At 40.0% G+C, this 15339-nt stretch overlaps 1 protein-coding gene across 7 annotated transcripts in view; it reads left to right on the top strand.

Annotated features, from left to right (window-relative positions):
- DGKE (diacylglycerol kinase epsilon) overlaps positions 1-13338 on the top strand; it is a 29406-nt gene extending 16068 nt beyond the window's left edge. For 2 of the 7 annotated variants that reach the window (XR_015148351.1, XR_015148350.1), the window contains exons 8-12: positions 2274-2387; positions 3405-3476; positions 7220-7343; positions 7568-7679; positions 8054-11505. Coding sequence is in view for 3 of the 7 variants with exons in the window: in XM_086360890.1 (XP_086217016.1) it covers positions 2274-2387; positions 3405-3476; positions 7216-7343; positions 7568-7679; positions 8054-8233 (606 nt within the window). In the remaining 4 variants the exon portion in view is untranslated. Of the gene's footprint in view, positions 1-2273; positions 2428-3404; positions 3477-7215; positions 7344-7567; positions 7680-8053 lie in introns of all 7 variants that reach the window. The other 5 variants (XM_086360890.1, XM_086360889.1, XR_015148353.1 and 2 more) reach the window with 4 other exon arrangements.
- Positions 13339-15339: the final 2001 nt, after the last annotated feature.

Here is a 15339-nt window from a genome sequence, read left to right as displayed (position 1 = left end):
AAGGCTTTAGTATAGTCAGTGAAGCAGATGTTTTTCTGGAATTCTCTTGCTTTTTCTATAATCCAATGGATGTTGGCAATTTGATCTCTGCTGCTTCTGCCTTTTCTAAATCCAGCCTGAACATCTGGAAGTTCACGGTTCACGTACTGTTGAAGCCTCACTTAGAGAACTTCAAGCATTACTTTGCTAGTGTGTGAGATGAGTACAATTGTGCGGTAGTTTGAGCATTCTTTGGCATTACCTTTCTTTGGGATTGGAATGAAAACAAACCTTTTCCAGTCCTGTGGCCATTGCTGAGTTTTCCAAATCTGCTGGCATATTGAGTGCAGCACTTTCACAGCATCATCTTTCAGGATTTGAAATAGTTTAGCTGGAATTCCATCACCTCCACTAGATTTGTTCGTAGTGATGCTTTCTAAGGCCCACTTGACTTCACATTTCAGGATGTCTGGCTCTAGGTGAGTGATCACACCATCGTGATTATCTGGGTCATGAAGATCTTTTTTGTATAGTTCTTCTGTGTATTCTTGCCACCTCTTCTTAATATCTTCTGCTTCTATTAGGTCCATACCTTTTCTGTCCTTTATTGTGCCCATCTTTGCATGAAATGTTCCTTTGGTATCTCTTAATTTTCTTGAAGAGATCTTTAGTCTTTTTCATTCTATTGTTTTCCTCTATTTCTTCGCATTAATCACTGAGGAAGGCTTTCTTATCTCTCCTTACTATTCTTTGGAAATCTGCATTCAGATGAGTATATATTTCCTTTTCTCCTTTGCCTTCCGCTTCTCTTATTTTTTCAGCTATTTGCACGGTCTCCTCAGAGGAGATAAAAATGCCATTTTACCTTTTTGCATTTCTTCTTCTTGGGATGGTTTTGATCACCGCCTCCTGTACAATGTTACGAACCTCCATCCATGGTTCTTCAGGCGCTCTTTCTATACTCAGCCATAAAAAGGAATTATGTTGTGTCATTTATAGAGATGTGAATGGCCCTAGAGTCTGTCATACATAGTGAGGTAAGTCAGAGAGAAAAGCAAATACTGTATATTAATGCATATATGTAGAATCTAGAAAAATGGTACTGATGAACCTTGCAACTCCTGATTTGCAAGTCAGGAGTAGAGCTACAGACATAGAGAATGGACCTGGGGACGCAACAAGGGAGGAGACGGTGGGATGAATCGAGAGCATTGACATATCTACACACTACCGTGTGTAAAATCGCTAGCTAGTGGGAAGCTTCTGTATAATACAGGGAGCTCAGTTTGGTGCTCTGCGGTGACCTAGATGGGTGGGGTGGGGAGTGGCTATGGGGAGAGATGTCCAAGAGCGAGGGGACGTGTGTATACATAGAGCTGATTCACTTGGTTGTACAGTGGAAACTAATGTAACATTGTAAAGCAGCTAAACCCCAATTTAAAATTAATAATATATAAAAACAAGAAAGAAAATAAGAAAAAGAAAAATACTGGGGATAATGTGAAAATAGGGAAGAAACCTGCACTGTGACAAAACAAAGGGAATCTTAGGAGGAGAACTACTTACTTCCTCACCATAACACAGCACCTTCCTCACTATGACTCAGCATTTCCAAACCATGACTCAGCACTTTCCCTGTTCAGAGACATTTTAGAAGTGGTATTGATCAAGACTTGGCAACTGATTGCTATTAGGGGAAGCGGGGGGAAAAAAAACTTTACTACAAGATTTCTAGTTTTTATGACAGGATACGTGAAAATGACATTAACCAAAATAAGAAAAATAGGGTTTCAGGTTTGAATAGGAAGAAAATGCATTAATATTCGGGGCATGTCAACCTTTAGTCTGACCCACTGAACAAGAAGTCAGATATGCAAGCTATTGCTCAGGGAGAAGACCAAGTGCAGCTCAGTTGAGGAACCCAGGCTGGACTGGGAAGTAAGATAAACTGAACAAGCACCAATAGCCTAATGGAGACTGAAAAAGCTGAGAACCTGAAAAGTGCTGGAAGTACAAGCAAATATTGAGAACACAGGATTTGAAAGCCTGGGTGTAGAGTAGAGCTGTTTAGATGTAGCATATTAACCAGAAATGGAAAGTGAAATTTTGTCTTAAAGAATCAGCCTTTAAACTGAAGCTTTATCTCTGGAAATGTCATTGGATAGCATAAAATAGCTTATGTAAAAAGTAAATGACTCAGTTTTCATAAAGAACATAAAGACTAAGATTTATATGTTTAATAAATGACACAGGCATGGATGGAAGCATAATCTGTTGTTTACCCTTTTCCACAGGAATTCACAATGAACAACTATTTTTCTATTGGACCTGATGCTCTCATGGCCCTCAATTTTCACGCTCATCGTGAGAAGGCCCCATCTCTGTTTTCTAGCAGAATTCTTAATAAGGTGTGTTGGATAAAATAACATTTCCTGCTTATCACCTAAGGTACAGTAAAAATCAATAGTTCAATTATACCTAGCACTCTTTCAACTAGATTGAGATAGAACTAACTTACGGAAAGATTTGCCTGCTCCATTTTGTATAAGACTGTCAAATTAGATCCTTAAATGTATTTTATTAAAGTATCCATGACAAAATTTTTTAACTCCCAGTTGCAATGTTTTAGAGCATATTTTGCTTAGATGCCTACTAAATGGAATATATGGTAGCTTATCTTACTCAAATGGCAACTAGAATTGGAAGTAAATTTAGGCAAGATAAATTTTTGATGAAGCCATTAGTGGAAAAGTAGATTGCATAGGCCTGAAAAGACTCTACAAGGCAAACGAGGCAAGAAAGGAGCGTTTGTTTACCACAGTTTTAACTGGTTTCTAGTACAATTGATTCCTTTGGTGGAACATTTGTCTTGGAATTTTTTTTAATGACTTTTGGTGATTGAGCAACAGGATGTGACAAATAGATGCTGGTTCTGTTTTACAGTTATCTGTTCCTGCTTCTTTTTTTACAAATATTTGAAATTTATGAATAGCTCCCTTTTATTAATATAGTTACCAACACAATAGTATTGCTGTTTATACAGTATGGTAATTAGCATCTCAATGCTTCCATCAACCTTTCTATATTCAAAAGTGATTATAAAATGTTTGCTAGATTTGCCTGCATTACTTTCATTAAGTAATGTTAAGTACTAGGAAAAGGCAAAATTTTCTTTATAAGGTGTAGCTTTTTGGATAAACTGGGAGAAAACACCATTTAAGCACAAACCACCTAATCCTACATTCCCCTAAAAAAATGGGCTGAACTCTGTAGTAATAATGGTTCCTTCTCCCATCAGTCTCTAGTCCACTCTGTGGATACATGACTCAGTCGTCACATCAGGGAGCTTTGGTTCAGTGTCTTTTTCTAGCTTACAGGGCTTGTTAGATTGCTTTAATATCATATTTTCTGTCCATTTCTCATAGGCTGTTTACTTATTTTATGGAACCAAAGATTGTTTAGTGCAAGAATGTAAAGATTTGAATAAAAAAGTTGAGGTAAGCTTTTAAACTTTTAGGTGGTCTCTGGACTATGAACTTTTTTTAAACAAAAATGCTGAATTTTCTATTAACATATTTCGATAACACAAATGGAGTATTTATTGTGTACCAGACACCTCTAAGTGCTTCATACACATTTCCCCACTAAATTCTCACCACAGCCTGTAAGGCAGATACTACTATATTCCCATCACTCATGAAGCTATTTGAAATTAAATAACTTGCCCAGGTTCACAGAGTGCCCAAGGATACAGGTAACCAGCATTTAAACCCAGGTTTATGTAACTCCAGAGTCTGTTTAACTCTTATACTGAACAGCATCTGTATGCTCTTCGTCATGTGTGATGACCAGTGTGAAGCTCTGTGACAACAGTGCCTGAGTCACGGACTCTCAGAGAAGATGAAGCCCAGAGTTTAATTCCTGTTATGGTTGTAATGTATCTTTGTTCTGTGCCGTACAGCATGGCCAAAAAAAAGTAAGGAAAGAGCCAGACAATAAACAGCTTAGGGAAAGAGTGGAAAATGAGCAGAGAAGGAGGAGCCTCAAAGCACACTCAGCTCGGAAAGCTGCTGCTCTGGTTACACAGACTCTGAGCTCACGGCACAGGGGGAATGGTGAGGTTGGCTGTGAAGAATGTTCCCTTCTGCTTTATCCTATTTCCTTTTTCCTGGACTTTGATTACTTGGGTAGAGTAAAGCGTATGAGGTAGCACATTTTTTTGTCTAATCGTCTGTTTATACAAAAATCACCTGTGAAACCACCCATTAAATGCCAGGCACAGTGTTAGGTACTAGACATACAGTGACAAATCTCTCACTGTCACTAAGTTTGCAGTCTGGAGAGAAGAAAGACATTTAAACCACATTGTAATATGGCATAAGAAATAATATAAGGAAAATACGGAGTCTTACAGGAATTATATACACAGAAGAACTGTACAAAAAAGATCTTAAAGACTCAGATAACCACAATGGTGTGATCACTCATCTAGAGCCAGACATCATGGAATATGAAGTCAAGTGGGCCTTACAATGTGAACAAAATTAGTGGAGGTGATGGAATTCTAATTGAACTTTTTCAAATCCTAAAAGATGATCCTGTGAAAGTCCTGCACTCAATATGCCAGCAAATTTGGAAAACTCAGCAGTGACCACAGGACTGGAAAAGGTCAGTTCTCATACCAATCCCAAAGAAAGGCAATGCCAAAGAATGTTCAGATTACCACACAATTGCATTCATCTCACATGCTAGCAAAGTAATGCTCAACATTCTCCATGCCAGGCTTCAACAGTATGTGAACCGTGAACTTCCAGATGTTCAGGCTGAATTTAGAAAAGGCAGAAGAAGCAGAGATCAAATTGCCAACATCCATTGGATCATAAAAAAGCAAGAGAGTCCCAGGAAAACATCTACTTCTGCTTTATCGACTATGCCAAAGCCTTTAACTGTGTGGATCACAACAAACTGTGGAAAATTCTTCAAGAGATGGGAACACCAGACCACCTTACCTGCCTCCTGAGAAATATGTATGCAGGTCAAGAAGCAACAATTAGAACTGGACATGGAAAAAAAAAAAAAGAACTGGACATGGAACAACAGACTGATTCCAAATCGGGAAGGGAATACATAAGGCTGTATATTGTCACCCTGTTTATTTACCTTATATGCAGAACACATCATGCAAAATGCCAAACTGGATGAAGCACAAGCTGGAATCAAGATTCCTGGGAGAAATATCAATAACGTCAGATATGCAGACAACACCCCACTTAATGGCAGAAAGCGAAGAACTACTAAAGAGCCTCTTGATAAAAGTGAAGGAGGAGAGTGAAAAAGTTGGCTTAAAACTCAACATTCAGAAAACTAAGATTATGGCATCCTGTTCCATCACTTCATGGCAAATAGATGGAGAAACAGTGGAAACAGAGGCTTTATTTGGGGGGGGCTTCAAAATCACTGCAGATGGTGACCACAGCCATGAAATTAAAAGATGCTTGCTCCTTGGAAGAAAAGCGATGACCAACCTAGACCACATACTAAAAAGCAGAGACATTAACTTTGCCAACAAAGGTCCGTCTAGTCAAAGCTGTGGTTTTTCCAGTAGTCATGTATGGATGTTGGACTATAAAGAAAGCTGAGCACTGAAGAATTGATGCTTCTGAACTGTGGTGTTGGAGAAGACTCTTGAAAGTCCCTTGGACAGCAAGGAGATCCAACCAGTGCATCCTAAAGGAAATCAATCCTGAATATTTATTGGAAGGACTGATGCTGAAGCTGAAACTCCAATGCTTTGGCCACTTGATGGGAAGAACCGACTCATTGGAAAAGACCCTGATGCTGGGAAAGATTGAGGGCAGGAGAAGAAGGGGACAACAGAGGATGAGATGATTGGATGGCATCACCAACACATTGGACTTGCGTTTGATCAAGCTCCGGGAGTTGGTAGTGGACAGGGAAGCCTGGTGTGGTGCAGTCCATGGGCTCACAAAGAGTTGGACATGACTGAGTGACTGAACTGAACTGAGCTGAACATAACCCACAGACTGGAAACTGTCTAGGGAAAGTGACTGATGAGGAAGTCTTTCTGGAAGAAGTTACAAACTGTAATCTGCAAATTAAAACTTAGCTAAATGAAGGAAATAAACGTTATTCTGGGCTAAGAACAACATGGGCAAAGGCCCAGAGGCAGGAGAGAACATAGCATATTTGAGTGTGTTCGGGCTGGAGTGTAACCTGCAGGAGAGACAGTGGCGAGAGCTGATGCTGGAGAACCAGGCAGAGGCTGAGGTCACAGAGAAACTGGTGACTTGTTATAAAGGCACTTGGAGTTCATCGTGAACACTGAGTCCAGCCATTGAAGGGACGTAATCGGGATAAGTGTCAGTCTAACCAGCCTTTGAGAGGTGAATAAGAGGAGAGCAGAGCTAGAGAAACGGTGGCTGCTGGACTAGGGTGTGGTCAGGAATGACGGCAAGGGATGGAGACTTAGAAGTAGCATCAGTGGTTTTAGTGCTTAATTGGTATGGAAGGTGAAGAGACAGAGGTCAAAGGTAATTTCCAGGTTTCTAGTTAGGGGGTGAGGACAGCTGGTGCTAACCTTTCCTGGGAAAGTAGATGGCAGAGAAGATGCTTAACTCAGCTTTGTGCATGAGAGTTTTAGGAGCCACAGTCAGTGGGAAATGTTTTGTGGGCAGTTGGATATACAGATCTAGCCCAGTTCACTTTCCTGCACCAACAAAAAATAGAGCCTTCAGCACAGAGATGGCAATTAGCAAGACAGAAGTGGCTCAGCTTTCCATCCAGAGTGTGTAGAGAAGAGAAGGGAGCCCAGTACATGGCTGTGTGAAATGCCTTCAGTGTGAGGCTGAGAGTGGAGCTCTCAGCAGTGGCAGAGGGACGCCCAGAGAAGTAGTCTGGTTCCCAGAAAGCAAAGGAAGAGAATATTTCAGGGAAAGAGGAAGGGGTTGGCAGTGTGTGATGCTGTTAAAACAGCAAGTTAGGTAAAGCCTGAAAAAATAATGGGATGTAAGAAAAAGGATGTCGTTGATTTAAAAAAATTCACTGTTATTCATTTATTACAATAAACATTGAACAAATGAGAAAGGCTAGATTACCTGGGTAGGAAGCAGTCTTCCAACCAGCTTTCACATGTATGTGAAAGTGGATAGGATTCTGAGTGGCTGTGTCTGAAAGTAGTGTGCCCTAAAGTAACTTACTCCTTGTATTTCTTTAAAGCTAGAGCTGGATGGTGAGCGAGTAGAACTGCCGAATTTGGAAGGCATTATCGTTCTGAATATCGGCTACTGGGGTGGTGGCTGCAGACTGTGGGAAGGGATGGGAGACGAGACTTACCCTCTAGCCAGGTATGTACATTTGCAACTGGTTTTTTATGACACTGGTTTCTTTAAAGCAGTCTGTTCTTTGTAGACTTTTAACATTTTTACCACAGATTTTCTTTTTTGTATACCTCATTAATGTCAGTAGTTAATAAGCTGACGGTCCACTTATGCTGAAAAGTAATTGTCCTATTGTGGCTAGTTCTATTTTACCGCATCACATAATCCATGTTTCCTTTGTCCAATTTTAGGCATGATGATGGTTTATTGGAAGTCGTCGGAGTATATGGGTCTTTCCACTGTGCTCAGATTCAAGTGAAACTGGCGAATCCTTTTCGAATAGGACAAGCACATACAGTGCGAGTAGGTGAAATATTGCTATGGTGGATAATTTGTCTCATTTCTAAGCCATTGAGGTTTAGAAGATAATATACTATAGCTTTCCCTAAACAAACATGTGGTTTACAGCCCATGCTATCGGTCATCCTGTACCCGGGCTGAGTAGGATGGGGAAAGACAGGAAATATGGCCCTCAGTCCAGTTGAAGAAGTGAAGTGTCCAATGAAAAAGAATCCTTTAAACAATTGAAGAATAAAATATATTCAGATTAATTTTCTAAGAGTACAGTGCTAAGAAATGTCCCTAAGATGGGTTAAAGGACTCAAGATGTTATTAAGGAAGATTTGTCTGAGCTTTCTGGGGACTAACTGTTTTCCCATTTTTCCCCATAATTCTAGCTGATCTTGAAGTGCTCGATGATGCCCATGCAGGTAGATGGGGAGCCGTGGGCCCAGGGGCCCTGCACTGTCACCATAACCCACAAGACACACGCCCTGATGTTGTATTTCTCTGGAGAACAAACGGATGACGACGTCTCTAGTACTTCAGATCAAGAGGATACAAAGGAAACGGAGTAGATGGAGGAGGACGTGAGGACTTAGTGTAGAATCCTCGCAAACAACTAGATACCCGTTCATCCAAAAAAGAGCTGTCAACTAGCTTAGTCTTCACTTCATCAGTAGTAGAGTGGGTATGCATTTATGTAAATAGCATTCCAAAAACAGCCAGACCTCCGGTTGTTTACAAATGCCTGCTCTTTTTGCAGCAAACACTTTGACCGTACAGCACTAGCAGAAAGTCACAGAACATTCCACAAAGGCTCTGTGTCTGCGGGTAGGCTCGCTGACCTGTGTGCTCCCTCCCGGTCCTTATTCTTGAACCACACAGTGGATTGGACACGTATATCCAGCCAGGTGTGGGTGGAAAATCATTGCCATTTTAATGTTGAGTGTGATGACACTGTAACATTTAAAAATGACTTGCTTTTTTGAAAGGAGATGGTTGGTGTCATGCTGGGCATCCTCCTGCAGCATGTCTCTTAAGACTTCTTGCAGCCCAGCACCAAGTGGACACATAAATATCTATTTCCAGGAAACCCTAAAAGGAGAAATGTAAAAGGAAGGCAACACTCAGATTTTTTGTTTTAAATTTTATTTTAAGGACACTTTCAGTCTCCTGCTGTTGTTTGGTTAACTCTGTTAATGACCGAGTTGAGCTGAAATCTGCCATCTTGTTATACTCCAGTATAGCCAAAAGGGGACCACCTAGGCAAGTTGTAAAAATCCACATTCAGAGCACTTTGCATTGAAAGTTTTAAGTTTCAGGACTTCCCTGGCATTCTAGTGGTTAAGACTCTATGCTTCCACTGCAGAGGGTATGGGGTTCAATCCCCTGTCAGGGAACTAAAATTGTGCGGAGTGGCAGTCAAAAAAAAAAAAAAGTTACAAGTTTCAAATCGGACTGTTCACCAAATTCTCTTCTGATTAAAAGACAGTGTCAACAATTCAAAAAATATATACTAAGGAAAATTTACCAGTCAGGTTAATTGCTCAAAACAAGTTCAGTATTGATTGATACATTTTTAAAAATTGGTGGTCTTACAGTATTTTGAAATACAGGAGTATATCCAAAATACTTAACAGAATTTTCCCTTGGGGAAATGGATAGAATCCTCTGCTAAAATGTTTGTATCATATTTATTTTAAAATGAGAGATATATTTTTTTTACTTATTTATTTTCTTCACCGTGGTATACCTGTGTTTAGTGTTTACAATATGTTGCTTTATTTAATAAGTTAAATTGATCATAAATTCTGCTACTCACAGATAGAAATGTAGCCTAAGTAATAATTAAAACCCATAATTCTTCTGATAGATATATTATCTGGATATTCTTATTCTTCAGAAATATTCCGAGGGTGCTCCTCTGCTGCTCCCCAGTCTGCTCCCTCAGGTTCCACAGCGAGGCTGCCCCAGGGGGTCCCCAGCCTGGTATTTTTAGGACAGATGGCCCATTTGTGGATTTGGTGGTCTTTTATGCCATTAATCTCTGAAGAACTAGAATGTATCTTCCACCAAACACCATTAGCTCCCCTTAAAGATCTGTGGATGAATCTGTTGTCTATTATGAGTTGCCAGAAGCTTAAATTTCAGTCACCTTCAGGCCCAGGCCATGTTTTGAAGGAACAACTAAGAAATGTATACAGTAGTAGTCAGTTACATTAGAATGCTTTTATTTTGCTTAAAGTAATCTCTTCCCAGATCTCAATGTGAGCAGCTAAATTCTAGTATTGTAAGATTTTGTGAGAAGATCTGTTTTCACCTTACTCACACACCATTCACAGTAGCTACCTGTGGTGGTGGTTGGGAGAGAGTGCAGATTTTCTTTCATGGGCTGATCATGTTTTGAGTATAATGAGCTTCATTGTTTAATTTGTGATCAAAATTGTTACCGATACCACATTTTACAAATATACTGTTAGATTCACTTTGCTTTAGGCTATATTTTATCTATAATTCATAGTACTAATTATAGAATAATCAAAGTAAATAGTTAATAGGGGGTATCAGAATTAAAATAATCAAAATAACTATATAGTTTTTTTTTTACTTTTAAAACTGTATTCTAGCTATAATGTTACATTGGATTTAGAACAGAGTCATATAAAACACCCTCATTTACTTAAAAACAAACTGGTCTTTCATTTTCATAATCCACTGAAGTTTGACCTTCACGAAGTTTATCTGTTAACCTTATTCACTCATTCAGACTTAATTTTTTTAGGAAAGTTACTTCAGAATATCATATCATATAACATATTTTAGAAAAATTCTCTTTTTAGGCACATTTACCCAGCATTTCAAATAAATGGATAGGCAAGTACCTTGTTTTAAATAAATACAATTTATAAGACTCATGTTTGCAAGTTATATATTAGGGTAGCAATTGTTGACATTACCAGAGAGTCCACACTTTATAAAAAATGATTTGCCATAGAATTTTTCTGTTCCATTTCAAACTATTCTGATTTAAAAATAGTAACTTCTAAATGCTCAGGAAGAAATATGTGAAGTAAAGCTTGTATTCATGTCTGTTTTCAGATTTCTCCTTTTATTCTAATACAATTCCTAGCTCCTTGCAATCTTAGTAGGTTAAATACTGAATCCCTGGCAGCTTCTTAGGGATCCCATAAGTAGATGATGAGAATTTTCAGTGCTTTTTTTTGTTTAATGGAAATCAAACTGACTTGTGTTGTAACATACAAGTTGCCAAATGATAAGATTACATGATCTTAAAGGTGTTTTATGTTTTCTGCAACTATTAGCTGTGAACCCTATTGTAGCTAACGTTTATGAAATGTTATAGTCAAAATTATTTATTTTTATTTTTTTAGGATGTGTCAAAAACGTGTAGTATTTGCTTTTTGAAATGTTTGCCTACCTAGAGCTGGAAAATATACTGTGACTCAGAAATTGTGAACAGTCCTTTTTGCTGTAAAAATGAATACTACCAGCATGTCAAAAGAAAATAGTGTGCATTTGTAATATAAAGCAAAATTGTACTTAATGTATATTATGGAATTTTAAATTTGCACTGACCAAAAAATTTAAAGATGATATTAATTTACATATACATGTGGATCCGAATACGTAATTTGTACTTGTTCAGCTGAAAAGGTCAATAGAACGGGTGATAATTTTATGTGGTTTTCCCTCAAGCTGATAATACTGAAACAAGAACCAGCACTTTATATTCAGACTTTTTAAAAAAAAATTCTACCTAATTTGGGATAGCAATGTAGGTAGAGGTAGATTTATTAAAAATTTCTAGAAATTTAAAAAGAAAAAATAGTGTTGTTACTCTATCTCAATCTGAATGAAGGTCTGTTCTCAGCAATAAGACAGAAGAGGTTGTTTGGGTTTGCCTTTTAAAAGTATACCCCTGCCTTTCTCAGATTTCTCCTGGAGGCTTGTCTCCCGTTTCTCAGAATATGCCCTGCAGGCTGCCTGTAGTATCAGAGTCACCATGCGAGCTGGTTCACAGTGTGGGAGCCTCAGCCCGGGAACCAGCCCTTGACTTCAGGAAGCAGGGTGTCTTGAGATGAGGGACGTCTGCACCTCTGGTGCTTCTGATGCAACTGAAATGTTAGTTACTCATCTGCACCTCCTGCATTCACCCAGGGCTTTTGCCCGGTAGATACCATGCCGAAAATTTGAATTAATTAGATACTCTTAAATTGTTTTTCCTTTAAAGGAACTCTGAAAAACTTGTCATATCCTATCCAGATTGATAAGCTGTATTACATAAAAGTTGGTAGCCCCAGGTTTTCCTGTGCAGCTGTGTGGGTTTGGGGCTGTGATCTGTGGAGTCTTGGAGGACAGGCGGTGCTTTGGGGCTGGTGGAATGGACCCCTGGAGGGCCCCTGCTTTCTCCCCATGCTGGGGTGCTGCTTCAGATCAGATTTCAGTAGACAAAGCACTTCCTTTTTTCAAAAAAAAAAAAAATTCCACTATTTTCTTTCAAAGAGTTTGGAAGCCAGTATAATGACTCTGTCACCTGGTTCATTTTCTACTGATTTTTACATTAAAAAGAGTATTTTGGATGTCTCGGTTGCTGCTTGGAATATGGCCACTTGGCTACTTCTCACATTTTGAAGGCATTTTGTTGAATAGCAAAGCACTGATTAGCCTCTGTTCCTCGTACTTCTAATTTTAGTGAAGTATAGAAATGGTCGTGTATTTAATTCATTTTAGTTTTGTAAATACACACACATTTACCCTCACGGCCCTGACAGTGCCGTCAGTGCATGAGGTTCACAGGTTTCAAAAAGGTATATTCTAAGGTTCTGGAGAAAGCATCAAAAACTGTCACCCTCTAATAGGGACGTTCACAAAATTTAATGATTGAGGTTAGTCATCTACAGAAGTGTCGGCAGAAATCGTCACCTAAAGGCTATAAATTTAAGTGTTCTGCTGACGGTGGACCTAGGACGCTTCCTCAGTCTCTGCAAACGCCCCCCAAGCCACTTCACCGCTAAAGGGAAATGTCAAAGCAGAACGCGCTTTACAAGGTAAACTACAGGAAGTCGCCGTCTTGTGGTGCTTTTTGATGACTGACCCAAAACGGGGAAGAGAGCTGGCAAGTTAGGTTGCTTTCCTTGCTGCTCTAACGTTGTCCAGGCAAAGGGACTTCTGATCAGATGAGGAGCCTGGGCTACTGAGCAAACTCCTACAGTAAGGACGGGCACTTTGTGTACTTGGGTGACGATGGCTCATGAGAACACAGGACTCCCGTTCTGGGCTCTGCCAGCACTCTTTCTCTCCAATTTGATCAACTTGAATGAGCCCAACAGTAAGCAAACTCGGATTTTAATTCTGTTTTAAGCAAGTTTAGAGCAGCCAGATCCTTGGCCGTGATTACTTGCAGGTGAACTGACTGAACTGGCTCTTGTGAACCACAGTGTCAAGGACGAGCAGCTCAAGCAGCCAGCTGGTCCTGTGCACTTTCTGCCCCCTTGGCCTCCGTACTCTGTCCCTATCACGAATTACCCTGTGTTAATTGCTTTCGTTGTGTTGGGTCTATAATGTGGTCAATGCTTGACAGAAAAACATGAATTAAAGCATTTGATGTTGAAGATGTTTGCTTGTTTTTTAATAAAATGTAAAGCACAGCATTTGAAAAGTGTGATTCTGTGTTGTTTTTTTGATACAACAATGAGAAAAAAACAAGTTTGAGTTAGTTTCACACAAGATGGCACTTGTACAGCAGGGCAGAGGTTACAGTGTGTGACAAGTTCAGGGTCAGATCCGCCTGAATGGATAAAAAAATACATACTTAAGGACTGACTCAGGGCAGAGTAGAGCAGTAAAGGAAGTCAAATAAGGTGAATTCATCTCATTTTCAGCTGATACAGTGGAATAAGTATAGAATTTATTTGCAGTATCTGGGTTGAAAACTCAGCCTCCGCCACTGTTTAACACTAGGCAAGTTACTTGTTCTGCCTGAGCCCCGCTGTGAAAGTGGGTGATAGGCCAACATAGAGGTTGCAGATTCAGCTGCTTAGAGGAAAGAGGCAGGTAATGAAGGAGAGGGTGGTGGGACTGTTCAAACTAGAGCACTGACCACAGGGGAGCAGAACGCATCTTTCTAGAAAAGGTAGAAACGTGGGTTTTTTATATTAACCGTAATTTTAAAGTGGGTTGGCCAGGGACCTATTGGGTAGCACACACAACTCTGCTCAATGTTATGTGGCAGCCTGGGTGGGAGGGAGGCTCCGGGGAGAACAGATACAAGTATATGCATGACTGAGTCCTCCTCAGCTGTTCACCCGAAACTATCACAACACTGTTCATCGGCTACATCCCAGTACAATATAAAAAGTTAAAAAAATTACAAAATATGGGTTGGCAACTAATTACCTGTAGCCTCCCACTGACTTTGACTTCCCTGGTGGCTCAGATGGTAAAGCGTCTGCCTATAATGTGGGAGACCCTGGTTCAATCCCTCAGTCGGGAAGATCCCCTGGAGAAGGAAATGGCAACCCACTCCAGTATTCTTGCCTGGAAAATCCCATGGACGGAAGAGCCTGGTAGGTAGGCTACAATCCATGGGGTCACAAAGAGTCGGACACGACTGAGTGACTTTCTTTCTTTCTTTCCCACTGACTTATATGAAGATTATATTAGGGGGAAAGTGAAGGTATCACACCTGGCAGAAATTTGCACTTCCTTCCACTTGAATTTTTATTTTTTTTGTCTGCACCCCAACCAGGGATGTAGTCTGAGCCCCCTGCACCGGAAATAAAGTCTTAACCACTGGACGACCAGGGAAGTCCCCATTTGAATTTTTATAAAGCTTTATGGTTTAACAACTATGATCTGGCTTTCACATGACATTTTGTGGCAAAAGTTTGTATTCATTTCATTAGAGGAAGGAGAGCCTACAGTCCAGCTGAAGCGGTCATCTTTACAAAAATTCCATTTTTACAATTTTTTGAAAATAAAACTCATTGCTCATTGCCCTTCTTAACTATGCCAATTATAATGCACATTTTCTGGATCAAAGATTTGAAACATGAATTCCTTTATACTTACAGAAGTTCATAAGGAAGCCTCTCTATTAAGAAACTAGCCCCTGACAGTTCTACGTTTTCACCTTCTTTTATTAACTTCCAGCTGTATCACACAATTGTAGGATCTCAGTTTCACAACCAGGGATTGAATCCAGGCCATGGCAGAGAAAGCACCAAGTCCAGACTGAAACCGTGCACCTCGAATTTGGACTTGAGCCCATGTGGCCAGGATTGGGACCCAGCCAAAACCCTGCTCAGGCCTGGAACCCACGGTCTTTTTCCAGCTGTGTCCCGTCTTAGTTGCAGCATGAGGGCTCTTGGTTGTGATATCTGGACTCTCTGGGTGTGCCTCTCAGGCTCAGTAGTCATGGCCTAGTACTCACAGGCTTAGTTGCCCCAAGGATCTCAGTTCCGCAACCGGGGTTCAAACCCACAGGCCCCTGCATTGAATGGCAAATTCTTAACCACTGGACCACCAGGAAGTCCCCTACAGTCTTTTAATTAGAATCACATAGCTGGTGTGATAGAACAACGGACTGGTTCCAAATTGGGAAGAGTACATCAGGGCTGTATATTGTCATCCTGCTTATTTAACTTATATGCAGAGTACA

This window comes from Bos grunniens, chromosome 19 (genome assembly GCF_055505025.1).
Source record: "Bos grunniens cultivar Pamir isolate PY7600 chromosome 19, Bosgru_T2T1.0, whole genome shotgun sequence".
NCBI lineage: Eukaryota > Metazoa > Chordata > Mammalia > Artiodactyla > Bovidae > Bos > Bos grunniens.
Note: the sequence above shows the minus strand (reverse complement) of the source record. Positions and strands in the feature narration are given on the sequence as shown.